This window comes from Denticeps clupeoides, chromosome 7 (assembly GCF_900700375.1).
Source record: "Denticeps clupeoides chromosome 7, fDenClu1.1, whole genome shotgun sequence".
NCBI classification, from domain to species: domain Eukaryota; kingdom Metazoa; phylum Chordata; class Actinopteri; order Clupeiformes; family Denticipitidae; genus Denticeps; species Denticeps clupeoides.
This window is the reverse complement of record NC_041713.1, coordinates 3,245,873-3,273,254: the sequence shown is the minus strand read 5'-3', so window position 1 is coordinate 3,273,254 and position 27,382 is coordinate 3,245,873. Positions and strand designations below refer to the sequence as shown.

General features: G+C 47.8%; 2 protein-coding genes across 9 annotated transcripts in view; one reads left to right on the top strand and one right to left on the bottom strand.

Moving 5' to 3' along the window:
• gosr2 (golgi SNAP receptor complex member 2) overlaps positions 1 to 3,796 on the top strand; it is a 6,110-nt gene extending 2,314 nt beyond the window's left edge. The window contains exons 4-6 of the mRNA XM_028986323.1: positions 1,491 to 1,623; positions 1,716 to 1,856; positions 2,312 to 3,796. Of these exons, the coding sequence (XP_028842156.1) occupies positions 1,491 to 1,623; positions 1,716 to 1,856; positions 2,312 to 2,473 (436 nt within the window). The 3' untranslated portion in view covers positions 2,474 to 3,796. The remainder of the gene's footprint in view (positions 1 to 1,490; positions 1,624 to 1,715; positions 1,857 to 2,311) is intronic.
• On the bottom strand, positions 3,797 to 27,382 carry gpatch8 (G patch domain containing 8). Of its 8 annotated transcripts, none has more exons than XM_028986283.1 (10): positions 27,283 to 27,346; positions 22,395 to 22,472; positions 20,847 to 20,882; positions 16,749 to 20,707; positions 16,243 to 16,315; positions 9,890 to 9,957; positions 9,480 to 9,566; positions 8,978 to 9,121; positions 8,704 to 8,834; positions 3,797 to 8,573 (listed from the first exon to the last, which is right to left on the bottom strand). In XM_028986283.1, exons 4-10 carry the CDS (start codon positions 16,830 to 16,832, stop codon positions 4,790 to 4,792), a joined length of 4,371 nt encoding a protein of 1,456 aa, XP_028842116.1. In that variant the 5' UTR covers positions 16,833 to 20,707; positions 20,847 to 20,882; positions 22,395 to 22,472; positions 27,283 to 27,346; the 3' UTR covers positions 3,797 to 4,789. The 8 variants fall into 8 exon arrangements, with proteins under 8 accessions (XP_028842116.1, XP_028842118.1, XP_028842119.1 ...); XM_028986285.1 differs by having other exon boundaries at positions 16,749 to 18,533; XM_028986286.1 differs by lacking the exon at positions 16,749 to 20,707.

Sequence of the window (27,382 nt, the reverse complement as noted above, 5' to 3'; positions counted from 1 at the left end):
TCTCCTTATCTCGCTCAGATGTTCATGCTCCCTTCCAAATCTCTCCATGTCTAACTCACATTCAGTCATGGATGGCAGCCCAAACTCAATCCCACCAAAACCGAACTAGTATTAATTCCAACAGATTCTTCACCACACCAGGATCTTGCTATTTACCTGGACAACTCACAGCTCTCTCCTTCTACAACAGCCCGCAACCTTGGCGTAACTGTAGACCACCAACTCTCCTTCTCGACTCACACCTCACAATCTTAATCTTTCCCGCTTGTGTAGATTCCTTCTCTACAATATCAGACGGATCCATCCTTATCTGTCAACAAAGGCCACCCAGATACTGGTTCAGTCTTTAGTAATCTCAAGACTGGATTATTGTAACTCCCTTCTAGCTGGTCTACCTCTATGTACCATCCTACCTCTATAACTGATACAAAATGCAGCAGCACCTCCCCAAGTTCTCCCACACCAGCCCCTCTGCTACGTTCCCTCCACTGGCTCCCAGTAGCTGCACGCATCAGGTTCAAAATACTGATGCTGGCCTACAAAGCCAAACATGGAGTAGCACCATCCTACCTCACAGCCCTTATTACACCTCGCACTGCACCTCGTATACTCCGAGCCTCCAGTACTGCTCGCCTGGTCCCTCCATCTCTGAAGGTAAAAGGAAGACGCTCGTCTAGACTCTTCTCCGTCTTGGCCCCTCGGTGGTGGAATGAACTTGAGGTCAGAACAGCTCAGTCGCTGAGCACTTTCAAACTTCCTCTTTAGTGAATACGTAAACTAACTTGTAACTTTCTTATAGTCTGACTTATGTAAGAGAAACTATAACCGAGTGAATAATATGATTTGTATTCATAGTCGGGGTCCTAGTGAACCAGAACTGATTACTTAGTAAGTTTCTCTGGTCCCCACCACATCACACATGCATGTGAAATGTGAATGAAAGGGCTGGGGTCAGAGGTGGGGCCGCGTCGGGCCTGGGTTCGGTGGTTGCCCTCAGGCGGTGTGTGAGATAGAGAGAGAAAAACAATGCCTGTCATTGCTGACATTCCTGCCTCTTGCGGCGAAGCTGCCCGTGGAGCTGCATAAACACATCTGGGGCTACAACACCTGGGAGAGCAGACAGACACACACACAGATGGAACAAACACAAGGTCAAACATGGACCCCTCGCAGATGAAATGATTTGCTGTCACGTGATACTTTGGGATTTGATGCTTGCATATAGAGCTGCTACTAGCTCTTTGATGCAAGTTGAAGTCTCTTCCTGCCCTGGATGTGTATGTGTGTCTCAGCGCGGATTCATTCTGATCGGAATGCACTTTTATTCATTTCCTTTATAAAAACCCATATAGATTATATGATGCTCATGGTGGTTGTTATCATTAAAAAAAAACTTTTTTATTAAAACCGACTGAGCCGCCATTTTCTCTTCCACGTTCAGCCACATACGTTTTCATTTAATGCGTGTCTGACGTGTCTGCCTCCTCCAGGCGAGTGGACCAGCTCAAGTACGATGTGCAGCACCTTCAGACGGCTCTGAGGACCTTCCAGCACCGGCGCTACACCCGCGAGAACCAGGAGCGAGAGAGGGAGGAGCTTATGTGCCGAACGTTCACCACCAACGTCAGTGCCCGTCACGGTTATTTCTTGTCACTGTTTTTCTGTACAGTCATGACACGATGTGACAGTACTCCAGTGATCCATCGTTCTTACAGGATGCAGACACCTCCATCCCAATAGACGATACGCTGCAGTTTAACTCCAGCCTCCACAATGCACACCGGGGTATGGACGATCTCATAGGCAGCAGCTCCAGCATCATGAACGGCCTCAGAGATCAGCGAGGTACCCTCAAGGTGAGCGCGTGCAGCCCTTTTTTTTTTTTTTCTTAATACGGAAGGCCGCAAAACTTCCGTCCCACGTGGTGCAGAGTTCTCTGTGTGCTACTCGCTGCACTGGTGCCGCAACGGCACGTTGTGTCCAGTAGGAGTCACTAGACAATTAGATGACGTGCATTGTGGTCATTTAACCTTCTGGCTAGTGATTCGCTGAGCGTTCTGATTGTAAATCATTAACTCAGCAATACTGTAGTTTTTGTGGTAAACACAGACCCAGGTTCAAACCCCACTTACAACCATCGTGTCCCTGAGCAAGACACTTAACCCCGAGTGTCTCCAGGGGCTACTACTGATTGTAAGTCGCTCTGGATAAGGGCGTCTGGTAAATGCCGTAAATGTAAATGTGTTTATAGACATTGGTCTCAGATACACAGTTAAGTTTCAGATTTACAGATTTGCTCCTCTGTGTTCAGGGAACTCACAAGAAGATGCTGGACGTAGCGAACATGCTGGGCCTTTCCAACACCGTGATGCGTCTGATTGAGAAGAGGGCGTCCCAAGACAAGTTCCTCATGATCGGGGGCATGCTGCTCACCTGCATCATCATGGTTCTGGTGGTCAAATACCTGGGCTAATCCTGCCTTTACCTCAACCAAGAAGCAGCCTTGAACATCAAAGTTCATTCCATTTTACTCTCTTTGTCATGAGGACTGTTGTGTGAATTGTGTAAGCCTGTAATCCTAAAATCATACAGATGCCACTTTGGAAAATGCTCTCAACAATGACAAAAGTGAACACTCAACTGTGAGGCATCCGTTCAGCCTGTGTGCAGATCCTTTGATTCATTCATAAAATACAATTAACATTAATCGAAAGAAGATTAGTGCTGGGGCACACCAGTGTTCTACAAGTTTTATACAAGAAACTTTATTTTGTGATCAGACCTAGAGAACAGTAAACCTTGATAGAAGGTTTAAAAGTCAAATTTTATCCAGCGCCTTTTACAATGTACATTGTCACAAAGAGCCTAGGAGTAGAATAGCAGCTCAAGGCCCGTAGTGGGCCTTGAAAAGGAAGGAAGCAGGATCAGCAAGGGGAACCCGTCCTCTTCTGGTCAGCACTTCAGTACCCTGGGACATTGAATGAAATATGGCACATGGGGTTTATTGGAGTTCATTTAGCTATTTTGATGTAATATTGAGGTTGTGTGTCTAGTAACGGCCGAGCAGGCAAATCCATGAGGCTCAGTGACGCCACATGATCGCCGCGCACCACGTCGCTCTCCAGGGAAGATTAACCATCCTCGTGGGATAAAATGGAAGGGTGGGCTGGTTCTAAGTTAGCTGAAATGACAATAAGTGCACATTTCTGGTGGCATGAACTATCATGGCCTTACGAATGGTGAGAAGAGTGTTGGGTATAATTCCTTGGATTGCTCTATTTCCAGCAGTGCCCTTAAATGTAGATAAACTTCCTTACCCATGCCATATTAATTAGGTGAAAGTATTTAGTCCTGGAAATAATTTTTTTTTTTACTGATTTAGTAGGAACAGTTGGGAATCCAGCACTCTCCAATCTACAGTACAGGCCAAAAGCCAAACTTAAATTCTTATAGTTTTGTAAAATTAGTAAGGAATGTAAAAGCCACATCTGCACATGCAGGATATGGATAGTTTCTCACCATTTTCTTCCAGCCTCTTCCACAGGTGGAACATTCGTTCCACTACAGGCACCTGGTCACTGCAGAACGGTCCTTTCAGACACAGTACGCTGATTCTCCATGGAGTCTTCATATCATCCTGTACCCTCATTTTGATCTCCACTGTGTAAAGAGCACCTCACAAACTGTCCAAAATCTAGTGTTTGTAACGCCTCTCGAGTTCACAACTTTATTTTGGTGCGACGTGGGTGCATTCAGCAAAAAAGATCGTGAAATGCAATAAAACATTCCCACCAGATTTGACTACTGAATCTTTATTTACATAGAGCTAGAATACACGGGAGAAAACAGTCGCAAAACAAAGAGTCAAAAACATACAAAATAAAATTATTGCAATATCCTACAATCGGTACAGTTGTTACATAATGCCAAACAGCATCTCCATGTACAGATTTACAGCGCATCTCGTCACAGATCGCTTTCATTTCGGCGGGCGCCTGATCCTCCGAAGCGGCAAAGCCGGGGAAACGGTGACATTCACAATGTCTCGACGTAAAAATGAGCGATGTTACGACTCAAAAATAGCTTTCTGTTGGGTGACATTCTAAATGACTCGGTTTAGTATTTTAATAAAGTACCAAAATGCATGTGCTGAAGACGCCCGTCCAAAGTGCTTGGAGCCAAAGCTCTGAGCGGGGGAAACTGTTAGGATATTAAAACTGCTTCACCATTTTTAAGCAGACAAGACGATTTCATGACCGGACTCGTGTACGTCCTCGCACATGTAACAACCTTCTATGGCTTCAGCCATTAAGTCTCTTTGGCGACAGGTAAATAACGAGGAATATGAACAGCAACAATATTATTTCACAAATGATAGAAATAGTAATAAAACAATACTCCAGTGGTTTTAGCTTTGTCCCCCATTTCGTACACCATAAACAAGGAAACCCTTTACATTTTGCCCCCACGTCCACCCACCCGAAAAAAAAAAAACCTTTTCAATTATTCCGACAGGCGGTCAGGTCTTGAAATGTCCCTTTTCTTCACCCTGCATAGACAGTGCCATCCAATGGCAAATGTAGGTACTGCACCGCAGACCAGCTTGTTCTGGCCTGCTCGGGTACAAGGTGTGCAGATCGGGCGCATCACCGGGCAGCCAGTTCGTTGGGAAGGCCACATGCTCCACCATTCTGATTGGCTGACGTCAGGACACGCCAGCGAACCGCCAGCGGGGAAAGTACGGGAGGGAAGTGCCATCTGTCCCTCGAGGTTACCCGGGGGTGGGGGATCAGGAGCCGTGGCTGGGAGGGTGCTGGAGGTCCTGGCCAGAGAAGATGGGGTGCAAGAGCGGGTGTAGCTGCAGCGCCGCCGCTGCGGCCGCAGTGGCGGGGCGCGGCGCGAACAGGGTGGGGTACAGGGCGGCATGCGGCACGTGGTGCAGGGCTAAGGGTGTGTGGTGGAGGGCCGAAGCCGGGATGATGTGGATGGGCTGGCCTGATAGGAAGGCCGTGGGGTGGGCCGGAATAAGGCCGGCGTGACCTAACGAGTGGCCCAGGGAGTGGCCGAGGGAGTGGCCCAGGGGCGAGAGGGAGATGGGGGTGAGGTGGTGCTGGGGGATGTGGTGAACCTGTGCGAGCTGGGCGTGGGCTGGGTGCGGGTGGTGGGGGTGGATGCCCATGGCGGTGGCCGTGTGATGCTGCAGGATGGCGTGCTGCACCGTGGTGATGGCCGAGGCCGCCGACACGGACGGCTGCTGGATGTGGATTTGCTGCAGAGCAGCTGGGGGAGGAGGCGGGGCCGGGGCAGCCGCCAGGCTCGCCGCTGCCGCCAGGCTGGCCGTCGCCGCGGCCGCTGCCACGGGGGTGAAGGTCTTCACCTGCTTGGCCAGGAGCTGCTGCTGGATGTGCTGCTGTGCCGCCTGCTGCAGCTTGCTATACTTCTCCATCTCCTCTGGTGTGAACGTGATGGGCTGGCTCTCCAGCGGCGCTAGCCCGTCCTCTTCAGCCTCCATCCCCATGTCCTCCTCCTCCAGGACGGAGGGGGGATACCCCGAGTAAGAGTGCAGGGTCTGTTGCGGACCCATCTCGGGCTGGACAAGCAGCCGGTCCATGATGGGAACGTCTTGTCCAGGCTCGGTTTGGTAGGCAGGTAAGGACATGGAAGGGTCCTGCTCGAATGCGGCCTGGGCCTCGTGGAGGACCTGCTGGTCTGTTCCAGGACACCTCGATTCCTCGGCCACGACGGTGTTCAAGTCGCTGTCCTCAAGCTGCTGCGGCTGCGGCTGGACAGGAGGCGGCGGTGGAGGGGGCGGAAACTCCCGAATGGGCTCCACCAGAATGACCTCACTCGCAGACTCGGAATCTTTCCCCCGACACTTGTCAGCGTCTTCCGAGCGACTCAGGGGCAACAGCGGCGGTTTCCTCCCCGACTGGAGCTTGCCGAACAGGGGCAGCATGGGCTTCCCCAAGGCGGGCGGCAGCTTGGGCCCAAAGTAGCCCTGTGGCGGGTCCTTCAGCTTGAGTCCCGCTTTTGCCGGGTCCTCGGAACCTTTGCGGGACTGAATCCTCTCCAGGAGCTGGCGGGCAGTGAGAGGGTTCCGGTGCTCCCCCGAACCCCCCAGGCCCCCCGCCCGGGGCCCCTGGGCCGAAGAGGAGCCGCTGTTGCGCGGGCCGGCGCGGTTGGAGGAGGACCTGGGCGACTGCGAGCGGTAGATGCGAGAGCGGTTGAAGTCGCGGCGGGCGCTGGCGCTGTCGCTCCGGCGGCCGCGCCCGTGCCGGTGCGGGGAGCCCTTGGCGGAGCTGGAGGAGCAGCTGTCGGAGCTGTGGCTGCGGCTGCTGCCCCTCCAGGTCCGGCCGGTGCCGCTGGTGCTGCGGCTGCTGCGGCTGGAACTGCGGGAGCTGCTGCGGCGCCGCCGGTGCCGGCGGTGCTTCCTGCGGCTGTGCGAGCGCGAGCGGGACCGCGAGTCTTCCTCGGAGGACGAGGAGGAGTAGTGGTGCCTACGAGAGCGGCCGTCGCTCCGGCGGTCGTAGTCCGAGCAGGAGTCGGAGCGGCGCTTGGAGCGCCGGCTGCGCTCCCGGTAGTCCCCGTCGCTGTAGTCGCTGTAGGTGTCGGAGTAGCTGCGGCTGCCGCGGCTGTAGTTGCTGTAGACGCTGCTCCCGCCGGACGAGCGCTCCTCCGAGCTGCTGTACGACTGGCTGCGGTGGCGGCGCCGGCGCCCGTGGTCGCCCCTGCGGGACGAGCGGCTCCGGGAGCGGCCGGAGTCCTCGCTGCGGTGGCGCCGCTGCTCGCGGGGGGACGCGGAGCGGCGTCGGGGCCGCGAGTGCTTGGACGAGCCGCCGCCCTCGTCCTCGCTCTCGCTGCTGGGGGGACGTCCCCTGCCGGAGGGACTCCTCTGCGCGGAGGCGGAGCAGGAGGGGGCGCTCGAGTCCGGCTTCAGACGCTTGCTGCCGTTATGCTCCTCCGACGTGCCCGACTTCCCCGTCCCGGCCTCGTCTGGCCCCGATTTCTGGGAGGCCTCTCGGAAACTCCGCTTCCGCTTACCGCCGTCTGCAGACGAGCCGACTCCCGGCGACGTCCCGGCAGAAGCTGCTCCTTTCCCCTCCTCATATTTCTCCTTCTGCTTCTCCTTCCCCGCATCCCCGTCGTCCTCCCCTGACGGTTTGGTTTTGCTTTTCTTCTTTTTGTGCTTCTTCTTCTTCTTGGTCTTCTCTCCCGCCGCCTCCTGGCCGGGTGCTCCGTCGGCGACTCCCTTGTCCCTGTGTTTGGAGTGTTTCCCGGACTTCTTGTGTTTCTTCTTCTTCTTCTTCTTCTTGGGACCGCCTGCGTCGGTGTCCTGTGCTCCTGCGGAGGTAGACCCTGTGTCTTTGTGCTCTGCGCTGGGCCCAGCTGCAGGTTCCGCCACCTTGGCCGAAGCGGGCGCGGTAGAACCCGACCTTTCCGGCTTGGCTTCTGTGCACTCGGCACTCACAGATTTAGCAGGCTTCTGAGTCTGTCGGGCGCGGCCACATTTGTTGCGAGAGCTCTTGAAGTCGAAGTAGAGGGGGTTGCAGCTGTAGGAGAGCGGGGGCTGCGTGTTGGTGAACTCCAGAAGCTCTGACGGCCACTGCAGAGTGGTGCTCTCGTCTTTACTCAGCACGGGGAAGAACGGGCCAGTTGTCACGCCAGGGCCGGCCGAACCAAGGGCTTCTGGGCTACTCTGCTTGCAGTCTCCTGCGGGCTCTGCTGAGGTTTCTGCAGGAGCCTGGTCAACACCAGGTGGTGGGGGGGTTCCACTTCCTTCTTCAGTCTTCACCTGAGGTAAGGAAGGAACTGGCTCTTCTTTCTGTTCAGGAGAAGACTCTTTTTCTAGTTCCATCTCAGATTTGCAGTTGTCACTGTCGGGTGAAATCTGCTCTGACTCAGCATCTTTCTTCTCATCTTCCTCGTCTTCCTCCTCCCGGCTCTCACACTGATCCGATGCCTTCATGAAGAGCAAGAACTGGAAGTGGGGTTTGACCCTGCAGTGTGCTGGGGGCATGTAGTGATAGTACTGGGGCTCATGGCCGGTATAGCCTTCGTCCTTCTTCATCATCATCTTGAGTTTGTTAAGGGTGGAGGTAAGGCTGCCTCCATCATCAGCTGCAGGCTGATCCTCTTCTTCCCCTGCTACCACGGCAACGGCTCCGACCTGGGGACCTTCAGTGCTAGACCCTGCATCTGCAGCATCCCCCTCCACAACTGGTCTCTCGACACCTTCCTCCTGTCCTTCCTCCCCCTCGATCACCTCCTCTGCATGGTCAGCAAAGACTGCAGCAGCAGTCTCCAGCTTAACGGGCGCTTTTTTAGCGAAAGAAAACGAGACGCTGACTTTAGGAGCCTGTGCTCCCCCTGTTGGGGTTGGAGACGCACTGCTCTTTCCTAAAGAAAAGCTGATTGGAGGCCCGGGTCTTGGGGAAGCGCTTTGGTCATCCCCCAAGCTTCCATCTGTAGGCAAGTCTGCTGACATGGGAACGCCATCTGAATAAGCGGCATCACCTTCTTCTCCGTCCACTGCAACAGTGGTGGCTTTGAACATGGGGCCACTTCCTGGGGTGCTAAAACATACAAGTTTACAGCGATGAATAGATTGACTAATGTGTGGCACATCCTACAGCAAATCTATCCCACTGTTGTGCAGCTGAGCTGCATCGCACATTATGAACACCAGGGGGCATCAGTGCTCACCAATCCTGCTGTTTTCTCTGCTCGGCCAGCTCATGCAGCCTCCGCAACATCTTCTCCTGCTTCTTTCCGTCCTTCCGCGAGCGGGACGACACATTACGTGCAAACTCACGCTGCTTCAGTTCTTTCAGCCTCTTTAAGGAGAAAGTTTGGTGCAGTGGGAGTAAGTGATTCAGATTTTCATAAGCACACAGGTATGGGTGTTTTATCCTTGTTTTAATCCACATGTAGTACACATGCTGCCAATTTAAAATGTTAATGCATGTGTCTGTCTCACCTGTTTGTGAGCGTGGTCATATGAGTTGATGTGGTTGTCAAACTCCTGGTGTTTCTGGTACTGCTTATCACACAACTCGCAGTAGAAGTTAGCCCTCAGGTCCTCCAGAGCTTTGGCAATGGCTTTCTCCTTCTCTGCATAATCCTGCATACAAATATTTCATGAGGTGTTTATATGTGCACTAAATGCTTCCATTTGTAAGCAAATCTACACATGTAGCCTAACACACAAGACAGCCAGGCACAAAAACAATATTCTGCTTACTCGGGATCACACCATAGATGCTTCCAAATCTCTCATCAAAGTGAGTCTCTGTGGAACAGGGGAGTCTTTGTAATGGTCCAAAGCCTGAGCCTCACACCTCTCAGCACATACACAGAATCTTAACTACACGAGTGTGTGCCCAAAGCCTGGACAAGATAGATGATCTTTAAAATGGTTTCCAAAACCCTGCACTTATCCGTTTGCAAAGACAGGTGGACATTATTCCGGGTTTAAATACCTTGTACTTCTGCCGCAGTTCCTCAGTGTCTTCTTTCTCCACTTCCAGAACTCTTCTTTTTTCTGTGGCATCTTCTGCATAGTCCAGCTATAAACAGACACAGGATAGAAAACCGGAATATGCCGTCTTACTGCTAACATGTGACATACAACATAATTTTTTTTTTTTATGGAGTAAAATGGACTCAGTCAGGTTTACATGAATCATAGCGTAGATACCATAGACCTGCGCTAGTTTTAAACAGTGTAGTTGTAGTCATACATTCATGTGTCAATCCATTTTCAATAACTTTTCCCACAACTTTATGTTTATTGCAACATTCTTTTTAAATTCCACGATTTTTCCAGGTTTTTGAAAACACCATAACAGCCCAGAGTATAAACAATCAGAGGTGACATCGTGACTCTCACCTCCATTTCCATGCGTCCCATCCCCATGACATCATATTTGAGGATGATGGGCACAGGGTCCGTGCGTCCTGTAAGGGAGGGGGGAGGCACACAGAGGGGGGGAGCTGGTGAGTTGTCGGGCCGGAGCAGGGCGACACAGTTTTGGGGGCGTGACAGCGTCCACTGAGTGCAGGGTTAGAGAAACTGCCTTCAAGTGCAAGAGACCAGAAAGCTACAGTGAACCAAACGGCCAGTGATTCTCACAGCTTGCGGGTGTGCAACGTCCCAGTGTGGGACCGCTTCAGAGATGGAGTCGCGCCGCCTTTCAGGGAAGGCAAACCACTCTTAAAACACAATTTGGTATAAATGTGGCCAGAAATTCCTTTATAAAACAAGAGCAGCAAACACAGTTCCCAAAAGCTTGGTGGGTCACAGGCATGGCTGCCACCTCTTCTTGACTTTTATCGTTTGTTTCTCTTTCCACAGCGGTACGCAAGCGGTGAAAATAACTGAGTTCCAGGAAAAATTAATTCAGAAAATAATAATAATAATAAACGAAAAAGAAAAAAAAATTAAATAAATCAAAGACTACGGTTGGAGATTGACACATAATTGCTTAATCCACTCATAACCAGCCAAACGAAGCAGAGAGAAACAGAGAGGGAGAGACGGGGAGGAGGGAAGGAGGGAGCAAGTGAGTGAAACAAACAAGCACAGAGCTACAGCAGCAGTGACATCACAGGTCAGAGGTCGCCATCGTGACAAGTGCAGGAAGTGGGGGGGGGGGGGGGTCTACTTACCTGAGTAAGGAGGACAGACAGACTTACACACACACAGAACAGGGTGTCTCTCTCATACTCATACACAGGAACAAAAAGACAAGAGATAAAAGGAGCTTACAATGAACTGCTGCTGCAGCAACTGTTGCCATGGTCACAGCCAATCAAGACTCCAATTAATCCTGCAGTTTGGTTTCAGTTTTTTTATTTCTTTTTTTCCGGTCAAATTATACCCTTGGGCTTGTGAAGCATCGGTAGTGGGAAGTTTATTCGCTTTAGTAACGCTTTATGACTTTTTTCTTCTTTTTTACTTCTTCTCCCAATCACAAGGGGCTAAGAACTAACAGAATAAACAATGAATGATCAGACACCCATTTACCTTAACAACAGTGTCACAGACGTCCACTTACAACAGTCTGAGAACTGAAACGGGCAATCAAGTTAGAGGTCAAAGAATAGATCTCTCACCCAAACACACACACACACACACACACACACACACACAAACAGAGGTCATAGGTCAAGCTCTAAACAATCCTCCACTACGGCTTTCTCCAGCGAGAACTATCAGTGCACTGCAGCCTCACTGCAACAGCGTCGACGTGACTGGTGAAAGCGCCGGAAGCTCGCCATGCACTAAACCAGCGGCCACACGACACAGGCGTCCAGTTAATTCCTAGCCCCTTGAGGTGGTGGCACCGGCCTTTGTTTATAAAAAATAAATAAATGAATAAATAAAAGAACGGATTCAGCCCAGTGGTATAACTCCAGCCGCGGGCCTGCCTGCCACCAACTCTACCTCATATGAGCCAAATTCAAGCCGGGTTTTCTGTTCAGACACAAGTAGTAGCCGTTTTGGAAATGATTTTGGGTCTGGTGGCATCAGGCAAGGGTGGGGAGTCGGAGAGGGATGAGGTCCAATTCCTCCCAAAGGACCTCAGGTAGGACAATCATGTTGTCTTCCCAGACAATGGTAAAAACAGAGTGAGTTACAGTAGCATCACCCATTCCACAAGATTGGGAGGAGAGGGGGTAGTTTTGATTAAAAAAAAATAAAAAAAAAAAAAGTGTGTGAACCCAAAAAAGTGGGGAGAAGTTCCCCTAAAAAAACTGAAAACAAACATCATGAGGATATTCTAGGGAGGACACATGATACGCTGACACACACACAACAGCGAAATGAACGCTAACAGAGCACAGGGGAAGGAGAGGAGAATATAAGCCTATAAAATATACTGGTGATCTGATGAAAGGAACATAAAATCAAAGGAGCAAGGGTGTCAAAATAAAATGGAAAGAAAAACTATATATATATGTATAATTTTTTAAAAAGTAAATAAGAAATCAATTGGGGGAAAAATAACATTTACCACTAAGTTTACCATCAGCACAGGGGCAGGATCAAAACGCTGCAAAAAAGAAACACCAATTGGTTAAGCAGGAAGACTGAGGCACACAGAGAGGGGGTCAGAGGTCAAGGGTGATTGGAGGGGGTGAGTGTGTTAAGGGTGAAACACTTACAGGGATGCCCTCTCACTGGCCCATCCCAGTGCCCCCATACTGGTTCCAGTAGGGGTGCATTTTACACCCACGTACGATTTATGCCACAATGCCAGTTGGTGGGTTTTTGTGGCTGTGTACAAAAGCAGCGGGCTAGAGAAACGTCGGTCTGCAGCGTCATCAGGGGACATCAAGGCCCCATCATACCCTCACGTCAGATTTCAACGATGTCATCGAATCCCCTGGTTTCTGAGAAAACCACGAAAGCCTTCAGACTACTCAACTTCAATTTTAACTACCAAACGCTTGTTGGTCAGCAGCTCCCACCCGCTGTAAATACCTGGCCAGGGCTGGAGCCAATGGGAAGGCAGGACGGGTCGCGATTTAACCCTTGTCCCTTACAGACAAAAGAACAGCCCATATTCATTTATTCCTCACATGAAGGCCGACTGTACAGTGATCTGACGAACGTTGTGTAGTCTGATCTTATCTAAAGGAATCCAATCGCATCCTGATCGACATCATTGACATCAAGTTTTTCTTGCTAAGTATATAAACATTATTGTCCTGTTACATAATGCTGCCTGAGAATCACATTTGCAGGGTTCCCACTCTACGTCAGACTTTAATTTCCCGGACCAAAAGGCAGAATTCCCATATTGCTGAGCAGAAAATGGTGTTTAAATGGGTGATAGAATTCGAATCTGCATGCACGCCATTGTTGTACAATATCGGCAGCTTGGCGTGTTGAATGCAACAAACTGAAACCTCAACTCTATCTCCGACATCCTCCACGTGCATCTTTTATTTCATCACTTGGCTGAGCCGGTCCTTAAATTCTTTGTTTTCAAGCCAAATATCGGGAAATGTACACTTGCCTGGCATGTTTGGTAAGTTAGGGAGTGTAAGGACATTTGTCAACAAGATTTTGTGTTCTTTTGAGTTGGCACTACATGCTATTAACAAAATTCCCTGATCGTTCACTCACATGGCGCCCAAATGGCCAGTCAGGAAATGCCTCTACTGAAACTCCCTGAGCCGTGGGAACCCTGCATTGTGATGTCAACAACAACAAAAAGACACCTGACAACGGTGGGCGTAGCCACTCACGGCTACTGTGGGCATGCAGGCGCGGTCGGTGCTGAGCAATGACCCACAGCCCTGGCACCTCCTCCAACAGTAGGTAAAAGAGCTGCTAATTAACTAGCCCCACCCCCCCCCCATGCTGACACGGCGGTGGGCGGTAGGCTTTGTCAGTGTCCTGGCATCGCAGCTACCCAGCATGCAGTGCGGCAGAAAGGCTTGGCGAGCTAGGAGGGGCTTGAGGGCTGTGGGATCCGTGGATGTTTACGGGCGGTTGGGTGCGAGAGGCCAGCGTGAGGTTTCCCTGTAAGGCCCAAGTACCTCAACGCCCACCCCCTTATTTAGGGAGTGACACACACACTTACATATACACACACACACTCACAATCATCTGACAGGAATAAAGACACATACACACACAGGCCATAAAGAGAGTCAATCACAGCCAATCAGAATGCCCACCTCCCAGCCGCCATCGACAGAGATAGCATCGGAAAAACAATCCTCAGAGGCGGAAGGCGTTTTCAATTTGATTCTGGATTCGAATCAAAGCGCTTTTCATTTTAGTTTAGTTTTTTGCTGGCGCAGTTAAAATGTGATATAGATCGAGAAGGTCGAGTGAGGAAAGCTAAGAGAGGCCATTGCTACATCCAAGAAAGGAGGGTTAGCCTATTTTCTGCTCATTCAGTGAGTGTAAGAGATTTAAAAATAAAAAGATACACACTCACTCTTACTCTTACACACACACACACACACACACACACACGGACATACAAACAGGCTCCTACAAACCTTACCTAAAAAATAAAATAGAAACAAACAAAAGGAGAAGAACAAAAGAATAAAACGGTCAGTGCAACAGAAACTCAGATGGAGCAGGACACACTGCAGGTCATTAGAGAGTAAAACATCATCGACATCATCAATAATCATCCAGGCCTGGAGTCATGGAGGGTGGGGTGAGGCTTGTGAAGCGAGGGTGGGGTGCATAGTGCAGGTGTGTGCACTGCCGCTCGTGCAATCCCATGATGTCAGGTGACCAGCCGCTCCTAGGGGGCGTCTCTTCGGACGTTTCTCAAGCCACACCGAGCGCCTTCGCTTTCGCACGCCGCGCAACAGTGTGTGTCTGTGGAGACAGGGTCCACTGTCCACAGTGGGAAGTGCCGATAATCCTATTTCCTGCCCTCTGAGCTGGAAGGTTGTCCCGGCCCTGCTGACGTATGGACGGCTACCGAGGCTGTGACGAGATGCTAAATTTACTGCCACCCCCATCTCCCTGGCGGCAGATGATTGCAACCAGATGCAAAGGGAGCACTGTGTGTGTGTGTGTGTGTGTGTGTGTGTGTGCGTAGACTCATAAATGGGCTCAAGGTCACTTCAGCGGCAATTTCCTCCTGTACAGATCAATGAAAACAAATGCTAATATTCGTATACCAAGCTGACAGTGGTTTCTGCAAAACTACCTTATGTCCAACCACAGAGAGAGAGGAGCGTCCTTGTAAGGTCAAAGGCACCCTCTGACCGAGGCTCCGCCCAGGAGCAAGAAGCGAGTCACGCACTGTGCTTCTGTCTCAGGAAATGGCCTCTTAGCAAGGATTAAGAGCAGATTTATGGAAAGATTTTGTGTATAAAACACATTTTAACTCTATGAACATGAATGTCAGTTGCATTCTGGGTAAATGAAAGTCTCCTAAGCTTTAATTATGCCTGCATCTTGGTGGCTTTCCGACTAGCCAAAATTCAATGGTGGCTTTGATTGCATGTTAGCCAACTATAATGAATAATAAAAAAAAAAAATTAAAAAGCAGCTTGGAAGGTCTCTCTCTAACCAGTTTTTATACAGCGAACACTTGCTTACATTTACTCTGATGTGTTACAAGCGTGTCTATTATTATCATCAGGTCCTATTAACTAGCTATTATCATTGTTACATATTAGCCACAAAGCTAACACGTGACGATGAGTGAAATCAGAGTCCTAAATGGACAATGTGGATATCAAGCGCCTCAAACTGCTCGACGCATTCATCCTGCTGAGCAAAGGTGCTTCAACGTGAATTGAACGAAGGGAGAATAAATGCATTCGGCTCTACGACCTGAAATCTCTGAACAGTCCTGAACTTGCCGACCACTTACGTCAGCAGCTAAGATGACTGCAGAGGAGGAAAGGGGTGCTCACTCGCGGGACGAACAATAGCATACTGTGTTACTGGCATATATTTCACAAAGTTGTGCAAAACATGAAGCCATCTCCCACCCTTCATTATACAGTAAGACCAAAACTAAAAAAATTGATGAAGCAAACAAATAAAGCCCTAAGCGAGTGTAAGTCTATAAATCTGCCCTCCTACCAAACACGCTCAATGGTGTTTTCACAGCTTTCTTACACAGAACCCACCACGTCATGGGGGGATTTGGCTCATTTAGCTTACAACCAATGCAGCGCTGCGGTGTTTGCAACCAATTAAAAATATCACAAATCTGTTCAAGCAGCAGCAGCAAGAAATCAAAAAAAAAATAATTAAACTGCTACAGGCAGTGATGGAAACCCCGGCTCAGGTACGCTACATGGAAGGATGTCATTTGAGACACTGTTCCCATCTCGGAATTCTCCGAATGTGACGGTTCGACACACAAGACCCCATCGGCACTTCCCGCGGCAACACTCTTCGCCCAGCTGAAGGCGGCGCCTGTTCCCGCGCACACAATAAGTCATGTGTTCTGCCCGTCTGCTCTATGTATCACCATTAGTAACTGAGTAAACATTGAAAGGGAGGGGATTAACGGAGAAAAAAAAGTGTGCATCACATGAACGTCCGGTGTACGCGCCCCACTGTTCGTGTACCCTTGCGGACTGGACAGATCTAGCTGGCCGAGCCTGCCCACTTCAACCATCGCTACGATGCTCCAGGTGTGGAGAGAACGGCCCCGAAACACAGCCAGATATCCAGTACAGAGGAGGTGTGGAGCGTTTCAGAAGGACAGGAAGATGGCGAGGAGGGCGGAGCCTTACCCTGCATGGATTTGCCCAGGCCTTGTCCCAGTTTCCAGCCATGTTTCTGCAGTAGCCGGTGGCCGATGTTGTCCTACCGGGGAGGAGAGAGGAGAGAGAGACCAGAAATATTCCAATAATAATACGAGCTTGCCTTTTAGATGCATAAATACACAGACACACACACGCTCGCAAACTCCCACACACAGAAAGCACAACTACCATATCTAACAGCAAAAATGTCCTCTCCTGCTACACCCCTGCATCATCACAACTCTTCAAACAGAGAAAGACTATAATATGTATATTATACTATATACATAGAGAGAGAGAGAGAGAGAGAGAGAGAGAGAAAGAAACTATAGTGGCCAAGTCTTAGGAGGAACAAGTAAAGAAAGGAGACTTTCCTTTAAAATATAAATGTATATAAATAAACTTTTTTTTATCTTTTCTTTTCTTTATCCATCCCTACACTGATCTGGGTTCAGGACAACTACACTCGTCTGTTCTCTCCACGGACAACGCACCTCTAAAACACAGGAGCACACGACTGACACGCTCACTCCAACAGCAGAGGTGCGGTTATATACATATGACACCGTTTTATACATATATATATATATACATATATATATATATACACACACACATATAAATATATGTATGTATATAAACCGCCACACAGAGAGAGAGAGAGACAGGGAAATAAAAAATAAAACAAAAGTTCAGAACAACACAAGTGCTCATAACCATGACGACAGAAACACAACCAAAGTGCAGGGGGCAGAGAAAAAGAAGAGGAGAGAAGAGGGGAGGAGCCTCGGGTTACCATTACAAGGCCCTGTGTGTGGGAAAAGGTACAGAACTGAGAACGTCATGTGATCGTCTTCAAAGGTTAAATGAAATCAAGCTAGTATAAATAAAATGAGAGGAATGCGTGACTATCCCACCATAGCACACTACAAGCACAGAAAGCTGTGAACTGTACAACTCCAAGCTCGTCTATTACGGGACGTTGAGCCACATGAACACAGGAAACAGAACCAAAGAACAAAAACCACACACATTTAGACTCAAAATAATAACCAAAAAAAAGAAATCTGCATGCAACTTTTTGTTAAAAGAATGTGTTTGATTTAACAAAAAGGCCAGTCACTGTTAGTACAGCGTGGTACTCTAAGCTCATACACTGAGTGAGACCCCAAACAGCTTGGACGGTGCGTAAGACATAAACACAGGCAAGGGGGGCGTTGATGCATGGGCTGGGAAGGGGTTCACCTAAACCACAAGCTGAACGGGGTTAGGGCGGGGAGAGAGAGTGCAGGCAGAGCAGTGATTAGAACGATCGAGGTGAGAACTGCGTTAGGGGTGTGGTCGCTCGCATACAACACGCCCTCTTACACAGATTCGGCACAATCTCCGAGCCAATGGGGTGCATAATGCAACCGTGGTTGTCAGCTACCTACACCATCGCCCTGCCGCAGATCCGTAATTTGGCCTTTAGTGGAGGAGAGGCTGGGAGAGGAGGTGGCGACCCTTATTCCTGGTCTTCCCACGTGGGGGGGGGGATACTTACTTCCTGCATGTGTAGGAGTGATGATTCCACTCCTCTGCAGATTCAGTGCTGCAGCAAAACCTGACCGAAGCGGCAGCACTGCAGAGCCTCTGCAGTTCCATCACACACACACTCACACGCAGAAGGGCATTAACACACACACACACACACACACACAAGCTCCTCGCTGTCACACATAGACACTGCGCATGCATATTCAATGCACTCACACACACCCACACACATGCACACAGTAGCACACGTTTACATATATTACAGTTAGAACTGGGCAACGGCGTGAATTATTTGAGGAATTATTTAACGGTTTATTGCCCAGTAGTAACTACAGAAGCTCTGCAGAGGGTGGCACATACACACCCACACACACACTTTTTACATTCAGATGGGGTGGGGCGTGGCCTAATTTTAAACAACGTTGACAGGAATCTGACTGCACCAATCGCAGCCCTTCACTTCCGCTCACATTTACGGTTCACCACTTGGAGGACGAGTGGGGGCGGAGTTGGGTTCATTCAAGGGCGTTGTCTGGACCAAGGGCATTCTGGGGATGAGGGGGGCGTGCTGCATGTGGGCGAGAGTGCACCAACAAACAACGGGAGGGGGAGGAAGAAAGGAGGAGGGGGAAAATAAAAAATAAAAAAAAACGGACAGATGAGAAGCAACAACGCCGAAGAGTCCAACAGCAGTGCAGGTGGAGGTAAAACATGTCCATACGAACCTGGCTTTAAACCCTGGGCTGTTAAAAGAACAGTCAGATGTCACACAACACAAGAAACTGGCCAGTGCCTACTGCTCTTAACTCCTCTAACTAGCTAAGTCTAGCCATTACGTAGGTAAACACTACCTCAACTAAAAGTAATCTTAGTCTACTACAATGAAATATAGATTTATTATTTTTTTTTTTTATTCAAGACATCTAAAACACTACAGTGAGAAGCATGGCAATATTTTCACTAATTGAGGTGAGATCACTGTTAATTAATGCAACTTAAAAAATAATAAAAAATAAAAATAAAGGAGTAGAAGAAAATGGCAAAGATATATGCGCTCCATAATTACCATGAGGACAGACGAACACACTCTGAAGAGTGACAGGGTTTTAAAAAAAAATTAAGATGAAGGTTTAAACAAAAACAGGAGTGATAAAAACAAAAAGACAAACCTCAGACAGTTGAATGTGAACTTTTCTGTTTCAACCAATAAAAGGATCCTAAACTACCTTGATGTGCACGTTGCACAATGCTAGCACAGGCGGCTACACTGTACAATGTGTTTATACACATGGGTGTTTTTTGAGATTTTGGAAATGTCGGTTGCCGATTTAGAATTAAATTATAAAAAAAATAAAATAAAAAATAAAAAACAACACACATTGTGGCCCACCTAAGGAGCTGGTACAGGATATATAATGTAAGCATCTGGTGATATTCCTCAGTATTGGGTATGCCAGCATACCTACATAGTTGGACAAATTAAAATGTCTTTATTAATTATTAGAATTATTAAAAAGTACTATATATTGAAAAAAATACTCATGTATTTTAGGCTTTATTTATGATGAATAATTTTGTTATCATACATGTTCATGTAATGTCCCTGTATGTATGGTAATATTTCTCAGATATGTGAAGGATATGTTTGTCTTATTTATTGTACTTCAATATTTCAGTTTTTTTATTTTTGTGTGCACAAAGATTAATCGTTCAGGGTTGTATGTTTTAGGCCGAATTATTTAGGACAACAGATTATGTTGTTTACAAAATTTACATTAATTTATCATCCAAATTTAAGGTTTGGTAGTGAATTTACAGTAACATGGATTCACCATGCTGGCTTGCATGCGTCTGATACAAAATGTTTAGTTAACGTACACGCTTGTATGTGTGACAAAGTTCAAATCACTGAGGTCAGTGTGGGATGAGAAAAGGATTCATTAAGATAAGAAGTGAGGAAACTAAAAACCAAAAAAACAAATATAAAAGAAGAAATAAAACGAGGACCAGTTAACACATGCAAGGCAGATACTGGGCCGTGGGGTGGTGGAGGTAAAGGAAAAAATAAAGATGAATTAAAAGACAAGATGAGGAATAATACAAAAATAAATAAATAAATAAATAAAAAGTTAAGAAGAAATATCCCCAAAAAATGAAAAGTTTCACAGACCTCTAGCTGCCTACAGATCACACACAATGAGTGGCAGGGGACGGTCGCGGACGGTCGAGCCACATACACACACACAGCTCCCTGAACACAACACACACAGATACACACACGCGCGCGCAACGGCCAGCGCCCGGAGAGCCACACTTACAGTAGCCTCTCTGCTTGCAGCGGCGTGGCCGGGCGGTGCTGGTGTGTATGTGTGATTGTTGTTTCGGCCGTTGCTGATTGTCGTTTCTGTTCGACGTGCTTAAAGAGTGTTTGAATGTGTGTGTGTGTGTGTGTGTGTGTAAGAACGTGATTTTCAGCCCTTTCCCACCCGCCTGTGTGTTGTAGCTGTGTGTGTGTAACCCCTCCCTTCGCTTCCCTCCATAGACAATAGTGCAGGAGCCGTTTGACTCAGTCCCACAGATCTCAGTCCAAATGTCCCTCATTTTCATTTTACAGTTCATACTTTAATATCTGTATACGTTTCTAAAATCACAGCTTGGTGTTACAGCGCAGTCCCTGTGGACCATAAATCAATACAGAGTTTAACAGTCAGGCGGGAGGGTGAGGTCTACACCCAACTGACTGGAACAGAGGGATGGGAGGATGAGCCTGTCAGCCTGAGAGAGAGAGAGAGAGAGAGAGAGAGAGAGAGGCTGCCTGCGATATTATCTACATGCCTCGTCAGCGATAAAAATGCAGTCCCAGTTGCACAAGCACCATGCCAGCACATAATGACAGAGGGTACTGTACACCGAATCACTGTGTTGGAGAGAGAGAGAGAGAGAGAGAGAGAGAGAGTGAGAGAGAGAGAAATGAGTAGATAGATAGAGAGAGTAAGAGTAGCGTTACAAGGAGCCCCTAAAAGACAGTAAGGAAAGCAGAGCGTGCAGATACAAACCGGGTCATAGCTGCTTATCTAATTTGGGCCAATTCGCTGCAGGAGAGAAATGTCGAACACCCCAAGTTGCGTACAATACTGAAAATATCTGACAGACTGTCCCAAGACACACGCACACACAAATACACAGACACAAACTGAACCACACTGAGTGAAATCTACACACACACACACACACACACACACACACACACTCTTTACAAGTTGCAGTCAGTATCTAAGGGTGGAGTGGATGACACACTGAAACACTCAACTCACCAAGTATGTAAAAAGACAAATTCTCAAGATCTAATTGATACTAAAATATCAATACTGAATATCAATTCCAATTAGCACTTTTGCATCCTTTTATGGACATCTCCGGCTGACCATACAACAATTTTCAACAGGCATTGCAGCGGGCAGCCCCTCCCCGGCTACCTGGAGGACCCAATGTTTACATGAAAGACACTTTAAACATGGCAGCGGGCGAAAGCAGCACCACTTAATTCTGCACCATCTGGAAGCATCTCGGATATGAACCAGATGAACGGAGAAAACCAAACAATGTGGACGAAGCCCGCTTGCAAGTTGCCGCTATCAAAGCAAGTAGCTTTGGACAAATTCAGCAAAGCGCCTGAAAGACCATCGCTCCAAATTATACGCGAGTTTCAAGAGGGGAATAGTTGTTCAAACGTAATTAGTTTTATTGCCACTGTCAAGAAATACTGTTGAAGTCATGGCTGCCCACTGCTCACCAAGGGTGATGGTTAAACGCAGAGGACACGTTTCGTTGTGTCACCGTGTGCTGTGCTGTAGTGTATCACAATGACAATCACTATTTAACTTCAAGTTTCTACAAATATGAAAAAGATATGACTTTTTAAGCATGTTCTTCTGAATTCTTGACGCTGAGTATTTTTTGTATGTGAGATGTGGGATTTGAGGACTCCATGGCTTTGTTTCCTGTGTGGCTGATGGCCACGTTGGTTCTATTCTGGTTCAACAGCATAACGACGTTCGTGCCTCTGCAATCCAGAGTGAACGAACCAGGGGTTGACCAGTGGTTACAGCCAGCTAATCCTCCTTCTGGCACCAGAACCATCTCTCAGGCATCAGGCAACGTTCATATTAACACATGAACAAAACGATATTAGCATACAAGACATTGCGTGGTTAAATTTTTATTTACAACTTGAAAACAGTGTGTAATCCACTCCACAGGTCTGATGATTCAGATTAAAAATGTAATGCTGCCACACATTCACACCAAAAAAAATATATAAATAAATTAAAAAAAATAACAATAAAAAAAACATACATACATACAGATCAGAGGTCATATTTACACAGAAGAAAATTATCAGGTTAAGCTCTCCCCTCTGTTCGTGCATAGGGGCAGGGGGTGTGGGTCTACAAATTTAACAGGCCATCATTTACAAGAAGGGGAGGGGGCAGGGACAGAGGGAGGGGTGTGGCCTCTGATTTAACAAATCAAGGTATCCCATACACTAGCCTTCAGACATTCTGCTGTAAGACAACAGGCCGAGGGGCAGGCGGGGAGCTTACCGATTCGATGGGCTTGTCCAGGGAGGCCTGCTCCAGCTCCAGCTGACCCTCCTCATACTGGTCAAAGTGATTTCCCCCCTGGAGGTAGGGAGAAAGAGAGAAAGAGAGAGAGAGAGAGAGAGAGAGACCATCAATAGACAGCAAGCAGTGGCCCTGCATAACCAAGCCATGCGTAGCCACCAGGACAACAGTGAGCCCAGTTAGCTCGTTAGCTTAGCACTTCACGTTGAAAAAAGTGGCCCAGGAGGGTCAACACAAATCCTGCTCGCCTAACTTTTAATGCAAAAGCCACAATGGAAGTTACACACAACCGAAGCTACGCCCCAATGGAAGCTACGCCCCAATGGAAACGAGGCCCCTATTCTTTAAGTAAGTGAAGTGCTGATGCTAGAAAACATTTATTAATAGCGGTCAAAATGAGCAATGTTATTCACTGTAATGCAAGGGATAATGGACACTAGAGCAGCAATGACAAAACGATTAAATCAATAAAAATTAACAGAGTTGGCAACCAATTTCATAATCGATTTGTTGTGCACGATATTTGATTATTTATGGAAAAAAAATTTATTTAGTTGAGCACGGAGCACAGCAACCATGCTCAGGCTGTCTCGCGCACGGATGCTAGAAGAGTTCGGCGGAGCAAAAAAAAAAAAAAAGAAATGGAGCAGAGCGGAGGTAGAGAAAAGATACAAGGCCATATGGTCCACAGTGCCCGCTCTGTCCAGGCGCCACGCGTGGTCACAACAGTGACAACTGACAACAGTACGGCCACCTGGAGAGGACAGGTGAGGTGCCTGTAGTTCGCGTTTCACTGCTGGCAGCGCATAATGAACTGCATGGCTTTTTGAAAGTGGAATTTCGGCGATTAATGTGTGATAAACCTGTGCCATTCTTGAATAATTTTTATCAGTGTGAAAGTTTGTGAGTGTGTTCGTCTGCAAAAGCGTGTGCGTCTACAGTGTAGTGCACATTCAAATCCTGTAAAATTTTCAGATTTGTATATATATATTTTTTTTTATAAATTATCTATAGTTCTGAAAGCTCAGTTGGCAGTTTTTAAAAAAAAAAAATGTATTTGGTAGATGTAAAGCATACATGTTTTTTGTGTATTTTTTATTTTATTATTATTATTGTTTTTTCAATAATATTTTATTATTATATTATTATAATTGTTTTTTTCATCCGATTCTACGATTAATAAAAATAAAAAAAGAGATTAATCGATTATTAAAATAATCATCAGTTGCAGCCCTATTACGTGTATATTACGTGTAATATATGATATTTGTTGTATTAACGCAGTGTCTCTAACTTCCGGTGTGGCTTTGGCATTTGTGTTGACCCTTCTAGGCGACTGTAGAATTTGATCCTTGAATTTGATAATGCAGGTTGCATTAAGGATAAATCATTGTGCTGATTTGTTGAGTGAATTTTTAGCAGGACCGCAAAACTGCAGAATATTTTATGATTTGTATCATTTATATCCTGCTGCCGTGGATCACATCACTGGTTGAGAACGGAAAAACGCAACACCTAGTCCTCCCTGGTGAGGACGGGGGAGCAGCTGCAGCTTGCCTGCTGTTCTGGAGATGTGAGGAACACAACACAAGCGGCCAGAGGGGTCAACATGGCTCCCGACCCAAATGGCAGCTGCTGTTTTGGTTTCTAGTTTCACGACACCCTCAAATAAGGGAGATATAGAGGTGTGTGTATGTGTATATAAAATCACCAACTCACCAAAAATCCCAGCAAATTACACACGAGATGGAGGAAAAATGTTACTTAAATTTAACTAATTCATGTTTCTCTTCGGGAACATTAGTTAGAAATATGCCTTGCTGGGAAATATGGCCTAAAAATAACATTGCAATATTTTAAGCTCTCTTATATAATATATAATATATATTTCTGCATCTTCAAATTTCCTGTAAGCCCGTGTAAACAGGCTAAATTCAACCCTTTATTGCATAAAATGACATCAGTATAATGGCTGAAAGCAAAGTGTTTTTATTTAAGGTAACCGCATTCTCTTTTTTGCGTCCAGCCCGGATTTTCGAACGGTCCAGGTTTTTAAAAAGACAAATCATCATGGCAAGTGGACGTAACTAGTGAATACCCGCTAGGCCAACCGCTGCCCCAAATATTTAGGTAACAACTAGTGAGAGGCTTTGGGATGCCACGCTGAACTAGCTTCCCTTGTTTTGGCTTCGAAGTGCTAGCTCCTGAGCTTTCCTTTCGGGATTTCGGACGATCATGGCACAGACTCGGGTGCTGATCCTTGTTGAAAATTAGCATATCTTTATATTTTTTCCCTGTGGCATAACAGTTGGGACGGACACCGTTTGCCGCCACGACAGATGGACTCAGGAGAACAGCTGAACGAACTGCACGAGACCTTCAAACCATCAAGTCAATCAGATGGACTACTGGAGGTGTGAACCTGCACTTGTGTCACAGCTAACAAGGGTTCTTGACGCATCGCGACTATGAAGACTTTCTCTATAAAACTAACTCTTTTTCAAGACCGCGACACGCTTGATAGAGCACGACAAAACATTCAGTTTTACTCAAACCAGGGACTGACAAATACTTTTGCATATTAGTCTCTTTCCCAATGCTAGAAAATTAGGTTGTGTTCTTATAAAAAAAAAAAAAAAAAAACACACATATTGAGGTAAGAATATGCTGTGACATCGAGACCAGAAGATGGAACAAAAAATAAAAATAAAAATACAATTGCATGCCCCTACTATACTCGGGCAAAAATATTACGTATTGCTGCTCGTCCTTTCGGCATGTTCGCCGCCCCATTAACGAACACGACTTAAAGCGTAATGTGAGCTTGGACAAAAACAAAAGTCCCGAGTCACATGATCAGGAACATAAACAGAGGGGGGGGGGGGACCTGTACACCGAGGTAGCACAGCAGCCGGCAGACTCGTTCGTCGTGTTATGAATCACGAGTGACTCACGCGAACGCTCCGTAAGGCCAGTCAGATTCGATTAATATGGAACACAAGCCATGCAAACGAGCAGCGTACTGCAGCAGAGAACACAAGGTCCAACGTGGACCGTCAACCTGGGGAAAAGAAGGTTATCTTGCAACATGGCTGATGAGATGCTAATGTGCCGGAACGCTCCTCCCCGCAGGGACTCTCCCAGCTGCAGTGGAGCCAGCGCACAGCGCATCTTCGGGAAACGCCGGGCGGCGGTGAGGCTTCGCCGTTCGGCGGCGGCAGGAACGAATGCAGGCGTGGAGCTGGAGGACAGAACTGCTGAAACTGTAAATGCGACTGCAGCGTCAGGCTTTGAATCAGACAGAGAAACGAGGACATGGCAACGCTGTTCACTGTCGCAGTAACAGACTCCATGTTGGTTTAGTGAAAGCAGCAGATCTCATCACACATTCGAAGTGACGGCTGAACAAAAGGTTCTAAAGAGAATTACCACAAACGAACAAAACTTTTAATACGACACAATTAGTAGTAGCAGGGACAGTCCCCCCCCGGAGACACTCAGGGACACGATGGTACTACTTGGCGTTTGAACCTGGGTCTTCTGGTTCACAGGCTTCTACCAGCCTACCAAGTGAGAGTAGGGTTGATTAACTGTTTATTTATTTTTTATGTATTTATTTAAGTTTTGGGGGGTTTTTTTGGTTAAATGATCACCTATAAAAACGGAGTCTGCATTCGAATGGCATGCACCTTCGTGCCATCCTCCCTGCCACCATCACCACTCATCCGTCCTGCACACGGGGCTCTTCATTCCCCCATTACAGCGGAACAGAACCTCCGGAACCGTTCACATTTCAATCTGACGGGTGGCGCGTGGGACAGTAGCCGATACTCTGATGACCATGTGTAATTACCAGTAATTACACCGGGAATTACCAGGCAACAGGTCGATGAGGGAAGGGTTCAAGCTTTTTCCCCGTGAAGGCCAGCGGGGAAAAAACACCCGTGGAACCCGGTCCTTCACGATGGCGATGAGAGAATGAATGACACAAATGTCAGGAATGACACAACAAATGACACGACACGGGCCAGCAGATGACACTGAATCACATGTTACACAAAACGGGACCGATTACGACCAATAAACTCGACAGAAAACGGCGACGAGTGTAATAATATATATTACGACGTGGGAGACGAAATTATCGTGGGAGGGTCGGCGTTTCTCGGACCGGTGACGAAATTGTCGCCTGCTTGTTGTCCCAGAAAACGCTGAGAGAGAAATTTGGCCAAACGTCGACGAGACGAACGTTCGGCCCGGATCAAAAAGGGTGTAAAAGATACTTAAAATTCTACACAATTGCAGCGAATTTAAAACGCAAAAGCAGCGGGTTCCGTACGTATCCGCATCCTTACAGGACGTCACCTCGATCTTCACCCAGGGAAACTGTCACAACTAGAACTGCGAGGCCCGGCTTTGTTTCTACGCCTGCCGGCTCTTCGTAAAGGTCGTTGCGCAAATCCACACTTGACACACTTGGCCGGCGCGGCGACGAGTCGCGAATCGCGAGTGGGGAGAACGGGACGTGTTTTACCCCCGTGAAGCCGTACGGGCCGCCGGACGTCGCGCCCGGAGAGCGGACGAGAGGACCGCGGCCACAACGGGCCCGACCGCGGCAGGAAAGGAGGCAGGGCGTCCCCGAGTTCTCGGGCTGTGTAACGACGTGTCCCGAACGCTGGCAGATTCGGTAAAAACGGCGATCAAGGGCAGACCGTCCAGGGCAGCGCGCTAGCTTAGCACAGCTAGCCAGTCGTTCGCCGGCCGCGGCTTCGGCGAGCGGTCGGCGGAGCCGCGCGGCGGGAAGCGTCGCCGCTTGCGCTTTAAACGCGCGTCGAACGCGACATACTTGGTTTTAACGCCGTTTTACCTGGAAATCACGCTCTTCGTTGAACCTCGAGAACCTGTCAGCCATTTTGTAAACCGCAGCTCCGACGGTCTCCTCAGCTTTGGCCTCGTTCCTCGACACT

What these genes read in the sequence shown, in the direction of transcription:
- gpatch8 (XM_028986282.1), bottom strand. Translation starts at nt 27,327, where the DNA reads ATGGCTGACAGGTTCTCGAGGTTCAACGAAGAGCGTGATTTCCAG. An exon ending in AACTGCGGCAGAAGTACAAG is followed by an intron (nt 9,122 to 9,479) that starts GTATTTAAACCC and finishes ATTTGTATGCAG; the next exon opens with GATTATGCAGAGAAGGAGAA. An exon ending in CAGAGAAAACAGCAGGATTG is followed by an intron (nt 8,574 to 8,703) that starts GTGAGCACTGAT and finishes TGTATGTTTTAG; the next exon opens with CACCCCAGGAAGTGGCCCCA.